The sequence below is a fragment of the Tiliqua scincoides genome, chromosome 1 (genome assembly GCF_035046505.1).
Source record: "Tiliqua scincoides isolate rTilSci1 chromosome 1, rTilSci1.hap2, whole genome shotgun sequence".
Taxonomy (NCBI): Eukaryota; Metazoa; Chordata; class Lepidosauria; order Squamata; family Scincidae; genus Tiliqua; species Tiliqua scincoides.
Window position 1 is genome coordinate 286,697,201 of NC_089821.1, and position 15,306 is coordinate 286,712,506.

Genomic DNA, 15,306 nt, shown 5'->3' on the forward strand with positions numbered 1-15,306 from the left:
ATTTTATGCAGTTTTGAACTCTTAGCTTGTTTGTTCAGGTGCACTTTTGTGAACAGTGTTAAGTAGTACTAAGTGGTCTTGTTCAGAGGTAGTATTGTGTGTAAAGGCATTTACAAAAGTACAGAAGTAAATGACTGTAAAGAATGACAGTATCCTTCACAAGCAGTTCACCTGTGCACAATCTAAAACAGTTGTTCTCCAACTGTGGGTCTGGACCTGATTTTTAGTGGGACCTATAAGAGGGGAGTGTATTATATAATTGGGACCTATAAGAGGGGAGTGTATTATATAACTGTGACCTACAAGAGGGGAGTGTATTATATAACTGGGACCTATAAGAGGGGAGCACAAACTATATATGCAGTGTTGTTTTCATTTTAGATGTCAAAAGGGTTTTGTGGCTCCTGAGGTTTTCTTTTTTTCTGGAAAACACGTCCAAATGGCTCTTTGAGTGTTTAAGGTTGCCGACCCCTGGCTTATACCATAGTCTTTCCAGACTGAAGGTTGCCAACCACAGTATAAAGGAAATCGGTCTCCTTATAGGTCACCTTCCAGTAGGCCATTGGTCTTAGGCAATATCTTCCTAAGTTTAAGTTGCAGCCTAAGGGCCCAATCCTAAGCAGGCCTGGCACTGGGTGTCACAAACATGCTGTAAGGCATGTCTGCAGCACCCAGAGAGGAGGGACTGCTGGCACTGACCCAGGGTCCAATTCTGTCCAGTTTTCCAGTGCCGGTGCAGCTGTGCCAATGGGGCATGCTTTGCATCCTTTGGTGAGGAGGTAGTAACAGAGGCCTCCTAAAGGTAAGGGAACATTTACATGTTCTCTTACCTTGAGGCTGCATTGTGGTTGCACTGGTGCTGGAAAGTTGGATAGGATTGGGCCCCCAGTGCCAGCTGGTGCTGGGCCTCAGTTTTGCATGGATGGATGGCCAGTGCTCCTTCAAAACCAGCTGGCAGTATTTTCAGGGTAGGGGAGAGATGCGGGGAGTGGGCAAAACAGATTGGAGGGAGGGTGGGGGGGAAGACTGGGCCTGGGAGGGGAGCAGAGATGGTGACAGGCTCTGCTGCTATATCCTAACCTCCCTCCTGGGGCAGGCAGCCTAACATGAGCCTCTTTGTGTCTGAGCCCACTCAAAAGCAGGCACAGATCTGAGGAGACCCATTGGCTCCATGGCTGCATTACTCAGGGTAAGGGAGCAAATGCTGAGGAAAGTCCTGGAACTAGCCCGGCACCCATAGGATCCAGTGGTTGCCATTTCAGCACTGCTGGAGTTCTGGGCGCCACCAGGGGAAAGGATTGAGCTAACGCATTGTTAGGGCAACCGACCCTAAAATAGAAGGTAAAAGAAACCAAAGGTGGACAACTCCTATATTGATAAAAAGCAGCAATAATAATGTTGGACAGGATATTCCCACTCAAATAGACAAAATTAAAATTACTATACTGCCCCCCTTCTAGCCCCAAATCTTCACCTTACCAGAAAAAAGTTGTTGAGGGTTAGATCAGCTCTCCAGATTGTTTCTGTGAACTAGCAATGTGCAAAAGTGAAGCCTTTCCTTTGCTGCCTCTGCTGCATCACAGATTTGAAACAGCAAGCACTGGAGGGAGCCCTCATCCCACAGCTCACGTGAGAGGTCAAACAGTTGGCTGTCCCGCTGGCAGCAGTTGCATCAGGCTAGCGTAGGCTCCAGCAAGTCTCCGGAGGGCCAGAGGCTCATTAGAGACTGGGGCCTTCCTGAGGGCCGGATTGGGAGCCCTTGCAGGCCGCACGTGGCCTCAGGGCCGGGGGTTTTGGCACCCCTGCACTAAAGCATGCAACAAAGAAAACCCCAGCTAGCATATTCAATTCCAGGATACCGACCACCCCTCCATTCCACTCAGTGGACCATACATCATGATGAGACTAACATAAGCCAAGATCCTTTTGAGAATTTCTTACTCTAAATACCGACAGCCCAAAGAATTTTGCATTGCCTGCTGAATAATGTTCCGGATAATGCAAGTTATCTAGAAGTGAGGACATCAGCATGTACCAGTTCCAGTCTTGCAGGTGTTTGCATGAGTACTCTGCAAATCCAGGCCAGTAGGGATTTCTGCAGGGTCAGCTTGGCAGAGCTACATTTGTAGAACCAGCTAATGAGCTGCCTTGGATATCTGTTTTGGCCGACCAGCAGCGACAGCTCCCTGCCAGCTTCTGATTGTAGCTTCCTCTGTGCTTCCAATACAAGGCAGTGCCAGGAAGCAGCTGCTTCTGACCCGCGCTTATATTTGTTTACGTTTGTATCTTGCCCTATCCGGAGGACCCAGGGAGAACTACAACATATGTGCTTAAAGCAGATAAAAGAGTCTGTCTCTGCAGCACAGCACTGTCTCTGTCCCCCTCCCCCAGCCTTTCTCACTGTCTGGATTCTTGAGAGATGCCTGTTTTCCTAACTGTTCTCTTAGTTACTTTTGGAGTGCAGGGAGGAGGCAGGCTGCCCAAGATGCTGCTATATTACTAAGACTTAGTGGTATAGCAGCATCTTGGGCAGCCTGCCTCTTCCTTGCACTCCAAAAGGCAGCGGTACTATTTCCCATAAGGAAGCTGAGCTCATGCTCCGTGCACACGGATTCCAGAGCAGCCTGAATGATTAATGGGATGTGTCACTTGCAGCCTAGACGTGCTCTGGCGGGGCTGTCGGACTCTTCACTTGTGCTGATTAGGTATTATGCACCGAGAGGCCTGAAAACCAAGCTGGGGAAAAAGGGTTATTTTTTTTCAAAAGTTTTTACTAGGGATTGCTGTGTTGGGCTAGGGCAGGGGTGTCCAAACTTTTTGGCAGGACGGCCACATAATCTCTGTGACACTGTGTCCTCGGGGGCCAGGAAAAAAAAAAAAAGAATTCATTTACATTTAAAATTTGAATAAATTTACATAACTGAATATATTTGAGATGGAACTTATATGAATGAATGAAGGTCTCAGGATAACTAAAGGCCTATAAAAGGCCTTATGCAAAGCAAGGCCAGCCTTTCCTTTGATGCCATTGCTGCTTCACAGATGCGAAACAGCAAGCAGAGGAGGGAGCTCACAGCCCGCAGCTTGCACAAGAGATCAAACAGTTGCCCTCGTGCTGAGAGTAGTCACAACGGACCAGCATGAGCTCCAGCAGGTTTGTGGTGGGCCAGAGGCTCACTGGAGACTGGGGGCTCCCTGCTGGCTGGATTGGGAGTCCCCAAGGGCCGCAATGGCCCCCAGACCAGGGTTTGGGCACTCCTGCCCTAGGGTATCAGTCGGTCAGGTCAAGAATGACTCCCTGTAGGCCTTGCACTCTTCTTTCCAGTATTTAGTTGTGTTAGTAGGCAGCTTATGATCTATCCATTATGGATTCCATAATCCATACCTTGGTGCCCTGCAGATGAGTCGATGTTTTCAGAGCTTACGTGCCAGAATGAATGCAGTGCAATTTCTGAAGCTGTGACAATAATGCAAGTGGCAGATTGAAGGCGTGAAATTGCAGCCTCGTTCACTATCCATCTGGGACATCCCCAGCATAAATGGCAGTGGGTGGATTAAAATTTTTTCCCTTGTGGTACCCAATGCTAAAGTGGTCTAGCTGTTAAACTGAGCAGAGGGAGGAGTCCTCTTGAGTAAGTCCTCAGTAGGACTTACTATGTGAATCCTGCCTACCTGTGAGTGAGTTCTCAGCTACTTCTTCCTCCAATTCTGCTTCTGGAATGGGGACAGGGTGGAGTTCTGCCAAGTCTCGTGATGTTAGGATGTGGTACTGGACATGTTTGTGGTGCCGTGCACTCTCAGGTCTGGGCATGAATAGGAGGGCAGAAGAGAGAACCATAACGCTACACCTCAGTCTCCAAATGCCCTCTGCACACGGCATCCACATTGCGTTAAAAATACAAGATAAACCGTTTTTAAAAGGAAAAAAACCCCTGATATTCAATAAAGCATAAATGACGACATTGGTGTTACATTGTTGAACTTTCAGTCTTCCTATGACCTTTCAGTCTTCCCAGAGGTTGACAAGTACTAACAGCGCAATCCCAAACACCCTTCTCTGGCCCTGAAGCATGTTCACAGCTACTTGGGAGCAGGCTAGGCCAGCACATGGATGTGCACTGGCCTAACAGCACTGGACCTGAACTGGGAATGCTTGTGCTAGCCCAGGCAGGCCAGTACAGAGGGCTGAAGAAGGTGGCAGGAGGGTGGAATGGAGACAGGGAGGGAGCATTTTTGAATGAGCAGAGGCTGGCCTGGGAGGTGGATTGGGATGAGGAGGAAGGTGGGACCGCACCAGTGCAGGCCAGTTCCTAATCCCTGTCCCCAACCTAATCAGTATTACACGGGCTTTCAGATTTGCGCCTGCAAAATTGTGGCCACAGATTCTAGTAGCCAGATAAGGTGGGCTAGCACATGACATGGGGTAAGGGGAATAAAATCCCCTTACTCTGTGTTGCACCCCAGCACATACCTATCTTGCACTGGATTCAGCACAGGCAGTCTGCTTGCCTGTTCCAGCGCAGGTTAGGATTCTGCCCTAAGTTACATAATTCAGCAAAATACATTTTTCTGCAGTTTCACACCCAAGCTGTGAATGAGTCCTCGCGTTCAACCATGGCAACAATTTGTTACTTTCTCATTTTGTCAATCAATTCAAAACTCAGTTATAAAACTTCATCCTCTGTCACCTCTCTTTATGCCACTGTCAAAATAAGTAAGTAAATGGTTCAGCAGTGAGTACTTCTCCAATGTTTGTTCTATGAAGACGGATGCAATCAGAAGTCATTCAGCTCTTTGCAGTTAGCTGTGGATCTTAGTTAAGAATTGTCTGTGTTTTAAATAAAATGTCTACTCTGGGATTAGCTGGCCCCTTGTCGCTTGCTTCAGTTAAGTGAAATCCAATGAAAGAGGAACCCAGCTGAGATTTCATTGCCGAACTCCAGGTATCCTCCATGAAGCTAATTCTTCATGTTCATGTAAAGCCTGTTGGTACTAATGACCCTGCGAGACCATAGCGGTTAGGTGAGAGCCGCATACCGTCTCTGTTTCAGAGGCACTAAACTGAGTTACTAGGAAGTTTGCTTGAACATAAGGAAAAGAAATGATTTTCGTTTTGGGCTCTCCTGTCTTCATCAACAGCAAACAAAACAATCCTAATGGCTGTTGAAATATACAATAAGGGGAGATATTGACTAATATGAAATTGATTGACAACTTCTTGGGAAGCCTTTCAGATGCACTTGAATCTTCATTTAGTAGAAAGTTATTCTTTAATCGGTAGTCTCCATGGAGATACAGCATAGGATCATTTCAGTAGCTTGTACTCCCTGCTACTTCATTCACATACCCCTTGCTCATAAAATAAGATTGGAGTGACAGCCTCCTTGTCCAGTGATTACACTTTCTGCTAGGGGCTTTTGGAACGTCATCAGAACACTTGTCTTGGGAGACTTCACTTCAGTCTCCACCAGTTGCGCTCAAGACTCCCCTACCTCAAGAATCTTGGATCAGCTGTTGAGATCCTGGTGTGCTGCCTGGAGGTGGTTTTGATCTGGATGAGAGTAAAGAAACTGAGATTAAATCCTGATAAGACACAGGTTCACCTGGTTTGGAAATGCACAATGCGAATGCTGGACCACCATCTTGTTCTGAATGGGGTAGCACGCTCCTCCTCAAACTAGGGAAGAGTAGCTAGGAGACTACAAGGAGACTACCTGCCTACAAGGGGACAGGTTAACTCATAAAATTTTAAAGAACAAAATTTCCTTGAGCTGCAGTCATAAACTCCCTTACTAAGAGGTAAATCCTACTGAACACAATGGCACTTACTTCTGAGTCAATGTGTCTAGGATTGTCCAGTTTGAGTTTCAAGCTCTACATGTCAGCTTATTTGAAAGCACAGTCTTCATAATGATCGACCAGCCATTGTTCTTTGGTGCTGGTCTTCACAGTAATGCCCAGGGCAGCTTGTGCTTTTCACAGTGCCTTGATGCTAACCTAAGTTGATGGGCAATCAGAGCAGAAGATCAAGTATCTGTACTTTGCTTATGTCCTAGTTATTCAGATTCACTGTTTGTGTGCATGCGCTGTCTGTGTTTGTATACACACATGCCGATTCATGTAATGCCATATAAATATCACTCTTACTTATCTAAATTCCCCTGGGGGCTGGGGATAAGAATAGGCCCTCAGTTTGGCTGTACTTGTCGTAAGAGGTGACTAAACAGCCACCGGGTAGATGGGACTCCTTAGCCTGGGAAGGCAGCTCATCTGAGAGAAGGAAAACTCTGATCCCCAAACTTCACTGCCTTGTGGCTACATCCAGTTATGGAAAAGGCTTCAGGAGTCAACCTCGAGGCAAAATCCGGAGCTGGAGTCCCTGAGGCAGTTCATGGCTGAACACATTCACATTCTGACAACTCCTGCGACACTGCTGGAACCAACCATATTGGCCTCTGCCTTTCCATTGGACCATTTCAACGACGTGGAGTGGGGGGGATTTGCTGCATGGGAAACAGTCTATCCTCCATATCTACCCAGGCTTCGCGCACTGGAGAGGACAATCTGTTCCAGAACCACCATTCAGAGCGTGATACCATAGTCTTCCGAGTCTGAAGGATGCCAACATACTTATCTGAATGACTGAATAATTGAACATTTTTCAGCCCTCCACTCCAACTACTTAAACAAATTAAGTTTTACTGAGGTTAGGGAGATTAGTTTCCACAATCAAATTACGTAGAGGGGATATCTTCCTAATTTAATACTGGAGTAGAAGGCCACAGGAGGTAAGCATCATTCTCTAAGTAAAATTTCTGGTGGGAAAGAGATTTCTGGTGGGAAAGTGATAAACCGCTTTTCAAAGGCACATTGCAAGACAGTGGGGACATCTAGTGGCAAATTGTTCTATGACACATGGGCGGTGCCCAAGGGAATGTCCCTACCTGTGAGCAGGAAGCAAAGTTTCCTTTTCAGTTCTGCCAGAATTGAAATCACTTGCATATTGGCTACCTGACATGTGCAACATATTCTCACGTTCTCTTTCTACACCTTCAGTTGATTGCAGAGAGATTCTTTTGACAGGTGAAAGGGGAAAAACTATCTAATCAAAGGACTTTTTTTCTTATATAAGTCAAGATCAAAACTGTATAACACAGGCAAGGTTCTTTGGGTGCCGCAGACTAGCAGGGCATTTGGGAGCACTTTGATACTATGTTGTCCTCTTCTCTGTGGGTGCAATCCTAAACCCTTATGTCAGTGCTTTCCAGCACTGACATAAGGGCAATGCTGCTCTGAGGTAAGGGAACAAATGTTCCCTTACTTTGAGGAGGCCTGCGTGAGTGACACCCAACTGCAGGATGCAGCACACGTCCCATTGGCACCGCTATGCCAGTGCTGGAAAGCACTGACATAAGGGGTTAGGATTGCGCCCTATATTGTTTAGTATTTTTTGATACTATATATGTCAACTTGTCTATGTTTTTTAGCAGTTGCTAGTATCCGTGATGTATGAAAGAGGGGAAGCATGATGATCCTTTCTTGAGTGTTTTGTTTTGGTGGTTGTGGGGGAGTTCTTTATCAGTTTCTTTTTGCCTGGAGTGTACACAGATGGCTAGTATTGTGTTCCTAACAGCTGGATTCTTTGCATGTGTACCTGGAACTAAGTCACACTGAGTTCAGTGAATTTATGTTCAAATCACTGTTCATAGCTTGTGGAAGGCTAACTGCCCAAACCACAGAAGTAAATCCTACTGTCTTTAAGGGCATATTTACTCTTAGGTTAATGTGCACAGGATTACAGCTGTAATCTGTAAATGGAGTTCTCATTCTTGTACACACTAACCTGGGAGTAAGTTTTATGGAACTTAGTGGGACTGAATATCTGCATATAGGAACAGGCTGTCCAGCTGCAAACCCATGCACACTTGTCACTGAATTCATTGGGCTGAGGGCCAAATAACACATTAAGTAAGCCCGTTACACAGCCCAACACACATTTTGCTTCCTTAAACGTTACACCAATTCCTGGGTATATTTGGGGTGCCGATTCCAAAAATGGCATCCATTTTGCCCTATCACGTCTAGTTTGGGAGATATAGTATAGCCTCTTTAGTAAATGGTTCAGGCAGCTTCCTCATGAGGTTTTCTGGAGGAGGAGGTCGGGGTTTTCTGGACTTACCCAGCCCTGGAAGAAGTCATGGAGGCCTTGAAAGTGGTCTGCACCAGCAGTTTATTCAGGTCAAGCTCTTCACATTCATCTGGCCCTGTTACAGCACAGGGGCCAGGACTGCACAAAGTTCTTAGCAAGACCTCTGCCTGTTTCCCCTCACAGGCCCCAGGGGCCACAGCCCTTAAGGTTTGACTTGCTCTGTATAGCAGTGTGGGTGCTCCCTGGAAATGGGTTGCGGGGGCATTACTGGGCAGGTTTAGAGCCAGCAAGGGATGAGGTTGGCCGTCCAGGTCCTTGCCATCTGGCTGGGCTGCCTGCAGTGTTCCCTGGGAGGTTGTTTGGGGGCTGCCTTCAATTGTTCTGGAGGCTGAAAGCTAGGGCGCCCCAAGCAGCTGGGGGGTTGGTGAGCCTTCCTCCAGCCACCATCCCAGGGAAAGAGCCCAGGGAGAAGTAACTTCTTCCTCTGGCTGCCAGGCCCCTTATGAGCCCAACAGCTGGCCCAGCCAGCCCCACCCATTCAGCCATGTGACTGGCCCAAGATCTCGGGCCCTGCTCTTGGGGAGACCCTTGGGGAGACTTGTCCCTCAAAACGGCCACGGTGTCAGAAGACTGGAGGATAGCAAATGTCACACCGATTTTTAAAAAGGGAAGGAGGGGGGACCCGGGAAATTATAGGCCGGACAGCCTAACCTCCATCCCAGTTTATTGCTATTCTTAGGCATTGTCCTAGCCTCAAGTTCAAGCCTCAACGTGTATACAATCACCTCAATCCTTACAGCTTCTTTGGGTGCTTCTTTTGGAAGTGTGCCTAATTTTTTTCTGGACTGATGTATGGTGCTTTCCCTTGTCTCTGACAGGTTGTTTATAAGAATAACGACATCCGTCTGGAGCTGTCTCGCTTGGCGAGAATTGGTGACACGAAGATGAAAATCTACGGGGAGGTGAAGTTCACATGTGAGAATGTGGCCACATTGGACCCTATCAACTTTGAGACACCTGAGGCCTACATTAGCCTGCCTAAATGGAACACCAAGCGGATGGGCTCCATCTCCTTTGACTTCCGCACCACAGAGCCCAATGGCCTTATACTCTTCACCCATGGCAAACCTCAGGAGAGGAAAGATTCTAGGAGCCAGAAGAACACCAAAGTGGATTTTTTTGCAGTAGAACTCTTAGATGGGAACCTCTACCTTCTTCTTGACATGGGTTCCGGAACTGCCAAAGTTAAGGCCACCCAGAGGAAAGCTAATGATGGAGAATGGTATCATGTTGATATTCAGAGAGATGGCAGGTCAGGTAAGGAGAAAAAAATCCCTGGAAATAGTAGGGTCAACACAGCCCCTTTAAAAATCTCAAAGAGGAGGATACAGTAAAGGTTATACAGGTTGAGACTAATTATTCAATTGAGTCTTGATAGAGACTAATTATTCAGAATTATTGGGTTCCAATAAAAAAAACACACTATAGCAAATCAATTTAAAAAACAAAGTTTTTTTGCTCCAGTGATTGAAAAACAGCCTTGCTGACCTTTTGACTCTTAAGATAAGAGTCATTAAGAAGACAATTCATCAGCACTTCACTCAGCCCCTCCCTTCACCAATGCAAAATGATCACCTTTCTTTCAGTTGCTGGGAAAAGGGAGGAGTCCGCAGGAGAGAGAAGGATTGATGGATTGTTAGCCTGCTGCCTCCTCTCTCTCTCATTAAGGAGGCTGTTGTTAAAGGACTGTTACATAAGAAACATAAGAAACATAAGAACATAAGAAACATATGTTTCATTTGTTCCATTTTTAAAACTGTTCCATTTTTAAAACTGATTTTAAAGGGATGCATTTTTCCCCTTCTCCAGGGATCAGCACATTCTTTCTCATTTGCAGGGGCCATTCCTATTGAGTCAAATCTGTGTATAAAAAATCTGTGTATAAATAGGCTGGACCTATATCTTGATCTTTGCCCCATCTCTGTGTAATCCAGATTATTATAGATTTTTATTGATTCAGAAATTGGAGATAACATAAGCAAGTGCTAAAAATGCCCTCTTGATAATTTAGGGTGCAGTCCTAACCCCTTATGTCAGTGCCTTCCACCACTGACATAAAGGTAATGCAGCTCTGAGGTAAGGGAACAAACATTCCCTTACTTTGAGGAGGCCTGCGTGAGTGACACCCAACTGCAGGATGCAGCACACGTCCCATTGGCACCGCTATGCCAGTGCTGGAAAGTACTGACATAAGGGGTTAGGATTGCATCCTTAGAGCCCAATCCTATCCAACTTTCCAGTACGGGTGCAGCCGCAATGCAGCCCCAAGGTAAGGGAACAAATGCTCCCATCCCTTAAGGAGGCCTCTGTGACTGCTACCCCACCACAAGATGCAGTGCATGCCCCATTGTCACAGCTGCACCAGCACGGAAAAATTGGATAGGATTGGGCCCTTAGTCTTCCTGTGAATATAAGAACAATTGAATTCCTCCTAGGACAACAGGAATTTTATCTGAGCTAGGGATTTGTGAATCGCTCCCTGAAAAATGAAATGCGTTTGGTTTTTCTCAAAATGCTGAGAGTGTTTTGCCTGAGAAGGAATCTTAGAATTCTCTTTGGATTTTCTTTTACTTGGAATCTAGTGACAATGTAGGGAAGGGCAGAACCCTTCTGAGAAGTGGCATTGGTTTTACTAAGACCCTTTGGATTCCTCAGGAGGATCCTACAAATTTCCTTTGTAATTTGCAATGGGAGAAATTTTCATGGCAACTGGTAGTGGAAAAATCTGGAATTTCAGTGTTCAGGAAGTAATTGCTCACTTAGGAGGATTTCAAAGTCCATTTTGAATTGGGTTCAGACTCCTCCACTCCCTCTGTGGGCTGCAAAATCACTTCACTTTCTTTTCACTTCCCACAAAAGGATCCCTCTTAACCAATGTCCTAAGCCACCTAGTGTAAATCAGTAGGAAGGGGTGATATACTTGGAATCCATGATGAATCAGTTAAGAAGGTCTATTCAGTAGAGATCAGAGTCTGATTTTTGGCCTCCCTACAACAGTTTAAGAATTAACTGTTGTAGGGAACCTAATCCACCCAGGTCATTCCTGGCCATCCACCCTAGGTCATTTTACACCCAGGGCCCATAAATTTTTGTCATCCCATATGATTTAATTAATTAATTAATTAATTATATTGCTTAATTAATTAATTAATTAATTATATTGCTTAATTAATTAATTCACTATTTATACCACCCTTCCTCTAAGCAGCTCAGGGTGGTGTACATGGTTCCTCCCCTTATTTTGTTATCACAACAACCCTGTGAGGTAGGTGAGACAGAGATAGTAATTGTCATGACATGGAATGAATAATAATAATGGCCAGAAAAATAAATGCAGTGAATATTTCCCCACAAACAATGGATGAAATTCTGCATCAAATGGTATATAACATGATGGTATTATTTCTAAAAGCCAAGATTTCCAGAATTTTGGTCGCTAGGGTGTCACCCTCCCCCCCAGGATCTCTCATTGGCCTGTTTTGAGTTAAGGCAGTGGTTCTCAAACTTTTAACACTGGGACCCACTTTTTAGAATGACGGTCTGTCCAGGAAGCACCAGAAGTGATGTCATGACTGGAAGTGACATCATCAAGCAAAATAAAATAATTATAAATAATTAAATTAAAGAAAAACAGAGAACAAGGGGGAAGCCAGCCCTGTTTCACCAAGTGAATTTTCTCTGTAGCCTGCCTGCAATAACACCCCCCCCCATACACACACACATACACAAATAAAGCAGTGAGATTTTCAGCCCTCCCCAGTGCCCACCTTACCAGCTCAAGCCTCTGGTTTATTCTTGGGGGGGGGGGGGAGTTGCTGCCTGCAATAACACCTCCCCACAAATAAATCAGTGAGAATTTCAGTCCTCCCCAGTGCCCACCTTACCAGCTCAAGCTTCTGGTTTATTCTTGGGGGGGGGGGGGCTGCATTCTGTAGCATTTGTTGAGCTCCACTTTCATTAGATGGGGGCCACGCAGCTAACCTTGCATTCCTCTTTGCCTGACTTGACCAGGAGCCAAGGCACGTTTGCTTACTCACGAGTAAATGCAACTGTGTGGCTTACTTTCGCTTTCTATAGGGTTCAATACCTTCCTCTGCTTGGAGGGAGGGACTTCCTTCTTGGGTGTTTTTTGGAGGCTGCTTTCATTGGATAGGAACCATTCTGGTGTCATTGGATTCCTCTCAGCCTGCCCTTTCCAATGAACTATGGCAAGTTTGCCTACTCACGAGTAAACATGCGATATGGCTCAGTTTCATTTTCCATAGGGTTCAATGCATTTTTGGTTTCCGGTTTTTTGGCCATAACTTTTGATGGAAAGGAGATATTTCAATCCTGATTTTTGCATTGTATTCCACTGGAAATTCCACATCCAATGGTATATAGCATGATGCGGTTACACCAAACCTTCGCGATGTTAGTGATGTTGGGGCATTTGTGGTGTTACACCCCCCCCAAGGTTGGTACCCAGGGCAGACCGCCCCCGCCCCTTGCTAGCTATGCCTCTGAATCCACCTTAATTCCCTATGTGATGATGCAGTGGCACCGATGTGGGGAGATGGAGATTGAATTTCCCACTCTCTTCCTATTTCCCCGAGCTGCATCTGCCCTAAGCTCAGCTCGCTCCCTCTGCCCAGGTCTTGAAATTACATTCATGTTACTTCTCCAGTCATTTAAAACAGGATCTGAGTGAGCAAGGAGGTTATGCCTAGGGCAGCCAAAGGGGAAAGGGCCCTTTGGCTCAACTCCCTTCTTGGCCACCTAATGTGCTAGTAAGACTTTTTAAAACATGGGGGGGGGGGGGCATATGAATATAAGAAGAGCCATGCTGGTTTAGGCCAAAGACCTATTTAGTCAAGTTTCCTGTATCTCACAGTGGTCTATTAGGGAACAGTGACTATGTTGGGGGGGGGGGGAGATGCAGCTCATGAGCACTGTCAAGCCTGTGCAAAGGGGTGGAGTTTTGAAATGGGCTCAAAAATAAATAAATAAAATAATAAGTAATTTTAATAAATAAATAAATAATAAAGCCATGTATTTTCCAGTTTGTTTGTAATTTAATAATTAAAGTAAGTCCAGCCACATGTTGCTGCAGGGGAAATTTCTTACATACTTACTTTTGGGTCCTGCATTTGTTACAGGGAATAGAAAATTCAGATGCAATTAACATGTCACAGATTTTGACGTGGTATGTTGAAGTGCTAAAATTAGCTTCTTCTGTTTCTTTTAAAACAGCATACCTTAATGGGTGACTCAGAACCCACCAGCTTACTCAGGGTTTTCTTAGCAAGAAAACTAATCTAAAACTAAGGGCTAGGTTTTAATATTTAACCCTGTCAGACTCTGAAATCCACAGGTTCACATTATTTGCACCTAATGGTACAAATTGCAGCATTTTACAGAGATGTAAATAAGTAATCAGGCCATTGATTTTTTTTTTTTCCCCCAGGTTGGCTCAGATTTAATTAACTTGCAGGGATAAATTCAATCAGAAGCATTCATTACTGCTTACAGTTTTGCTTACACATGTGGCTTATGCCTCTGGCCATTTAGCATAGGAAATAGAAGAGAAAAGGGATAAAATCCAGCCAAAGTGAGGTGCTTTTAACTCCCACTGATTTCAGCAGCAAAGTTCAACAGAAGCTTAGGCATTTTCCCACTGAAATCATCAAGAGTTAAAAATGCTAGTGTTGGCTGTATCATGATCACAATCTTAACTGCAGGGGATGATTTCACCCCAATCTGGGAAAAGTAATTCTGATAGATAACTTTTGTTAGAGGCAACTTTTCCCTGAGAGAGTGGATTTGGTTCTCTATGAAAGTGTATTTCATAACTGACCTGTTTGATGTTTAACAGAGTCTGAATGACCATTATGGATAATGAACATGAAAGTGCTTAATAAGCATGAATACATTCATTAACTTTAAAGAAAAAAAACATTGAATGTGATGTGGGTAAAAGGTGTGAATCTTTTCACCTACACCTTGGAAGGAGGGCTGCTTTTCTGTTGCAAGTTACACCCAAATTGGGCTTAAAGCCCAGTCCTATCCCCTCTTAACACTATCTCCGACATGCACCAAACAGAGCATGTGATACATGCTATGGTGATGGTGGGCGATTAGAAGACTAACCAGAGGTAAGTAAAAAAAAAGTTAACTTACCTCTGGGTAGGCCTTATGGTTCTCTTTGGACTATGCCAGCTATTTTGCTGGTGTATGTCCAAGGAGAGAAAGGGGGTGGATTGGGCTAGAAAATTGGGGATAAGGTTTGCCATGTACCCTTGCCACTAAGATCCACCCCCTACACTTCCAACACCAAAAAGGAAGAGGGTCCAAAAGGGGATTAGTAGGGATGAATGGAGTGGGGCATAGAAGGTCCAGGCCATGGTGGAAAGCTGCAGCTGGGAATGGCTCTCTGTAGCCTGGGCGAAGGAATACAGGCAAGGGGTGAGCCTAAGAACAGGCTGTGAAAACACTTAGCTCACATACAATAGAGAAGGAGCAGCCTAATCCTATGCTTCCTGGCACCTGCTGGAGCAGTGATGCCAAAGCAGCTACCGCTGTACCCAACAGGAGACTTTCATCTCCTTCCCCCAAGGAAAGCCCCAGCCTGGCAATGGGTCTCCTTATGTCTGCACCGGCTATTTTGCCAGCGCAGACATGTCAGTCTCCAGTTCAACACGGAGTTCAGGATCCAGAGGAGCAGAGCTCTGCTGGTCCCACACCCTCCCACCCCAGTTCCTCCCCCTGCCCTGTCCTCATTCTGTCCTCCCCCCACCCCCTAAAGGCCACACTGCTGGTGGTAGCATATCCTCTTCGTGCTGGCGCTGGGCCCAGCGCCTGGCTCTCTGGGTGCCATAAATGTGCTTTATGGCACCCAGCACTGGTGCTCTGTCTCAGCACCAACACTTGGTAAGTATAGGATTGGGCCCACAGTCTCTGCCACTGAAATGCATGTCTCCTGCAGGATTAAACTTGAATTAATCAGAAATAAAAATATTGATTTCCCCCTCACCTTGACCAGGTGACAGGGTTCTTGACCAGGGCTAGAAGATTTTGAAACTGTCTAGTCATCATTGCACTTCATTTGTTCTCTTTGT

The 15,306-nt window shown here is 45.5% G+C and overlaps 1 protein-coding gene across 13 annotated transcripts in view; it reads left to right on the top strand.

The window, feature by feature from the left end:
- NRXN3 (neurexin 3) overlaps positions 1-15,306 on the top strand; it is a 1,424,661-nt gene that overhangs the window by 373,064 nt on the left and 1,036,291 nt on the right. For all 13 annotated transcript variants that reach the window (XM_066627886.1, XM_066627867.1, XM_066627878.1 and 10 more), the window contains one exon: positions 9,028-9,466. In XM_066627886.1, the coding sequence (XP_066483983.1) occupies positions 9,028-9,466 (439 nt within the window). The remainder of the gene's footprint in view (positions 1-9,027; positions 9,467-15,306) is intronic.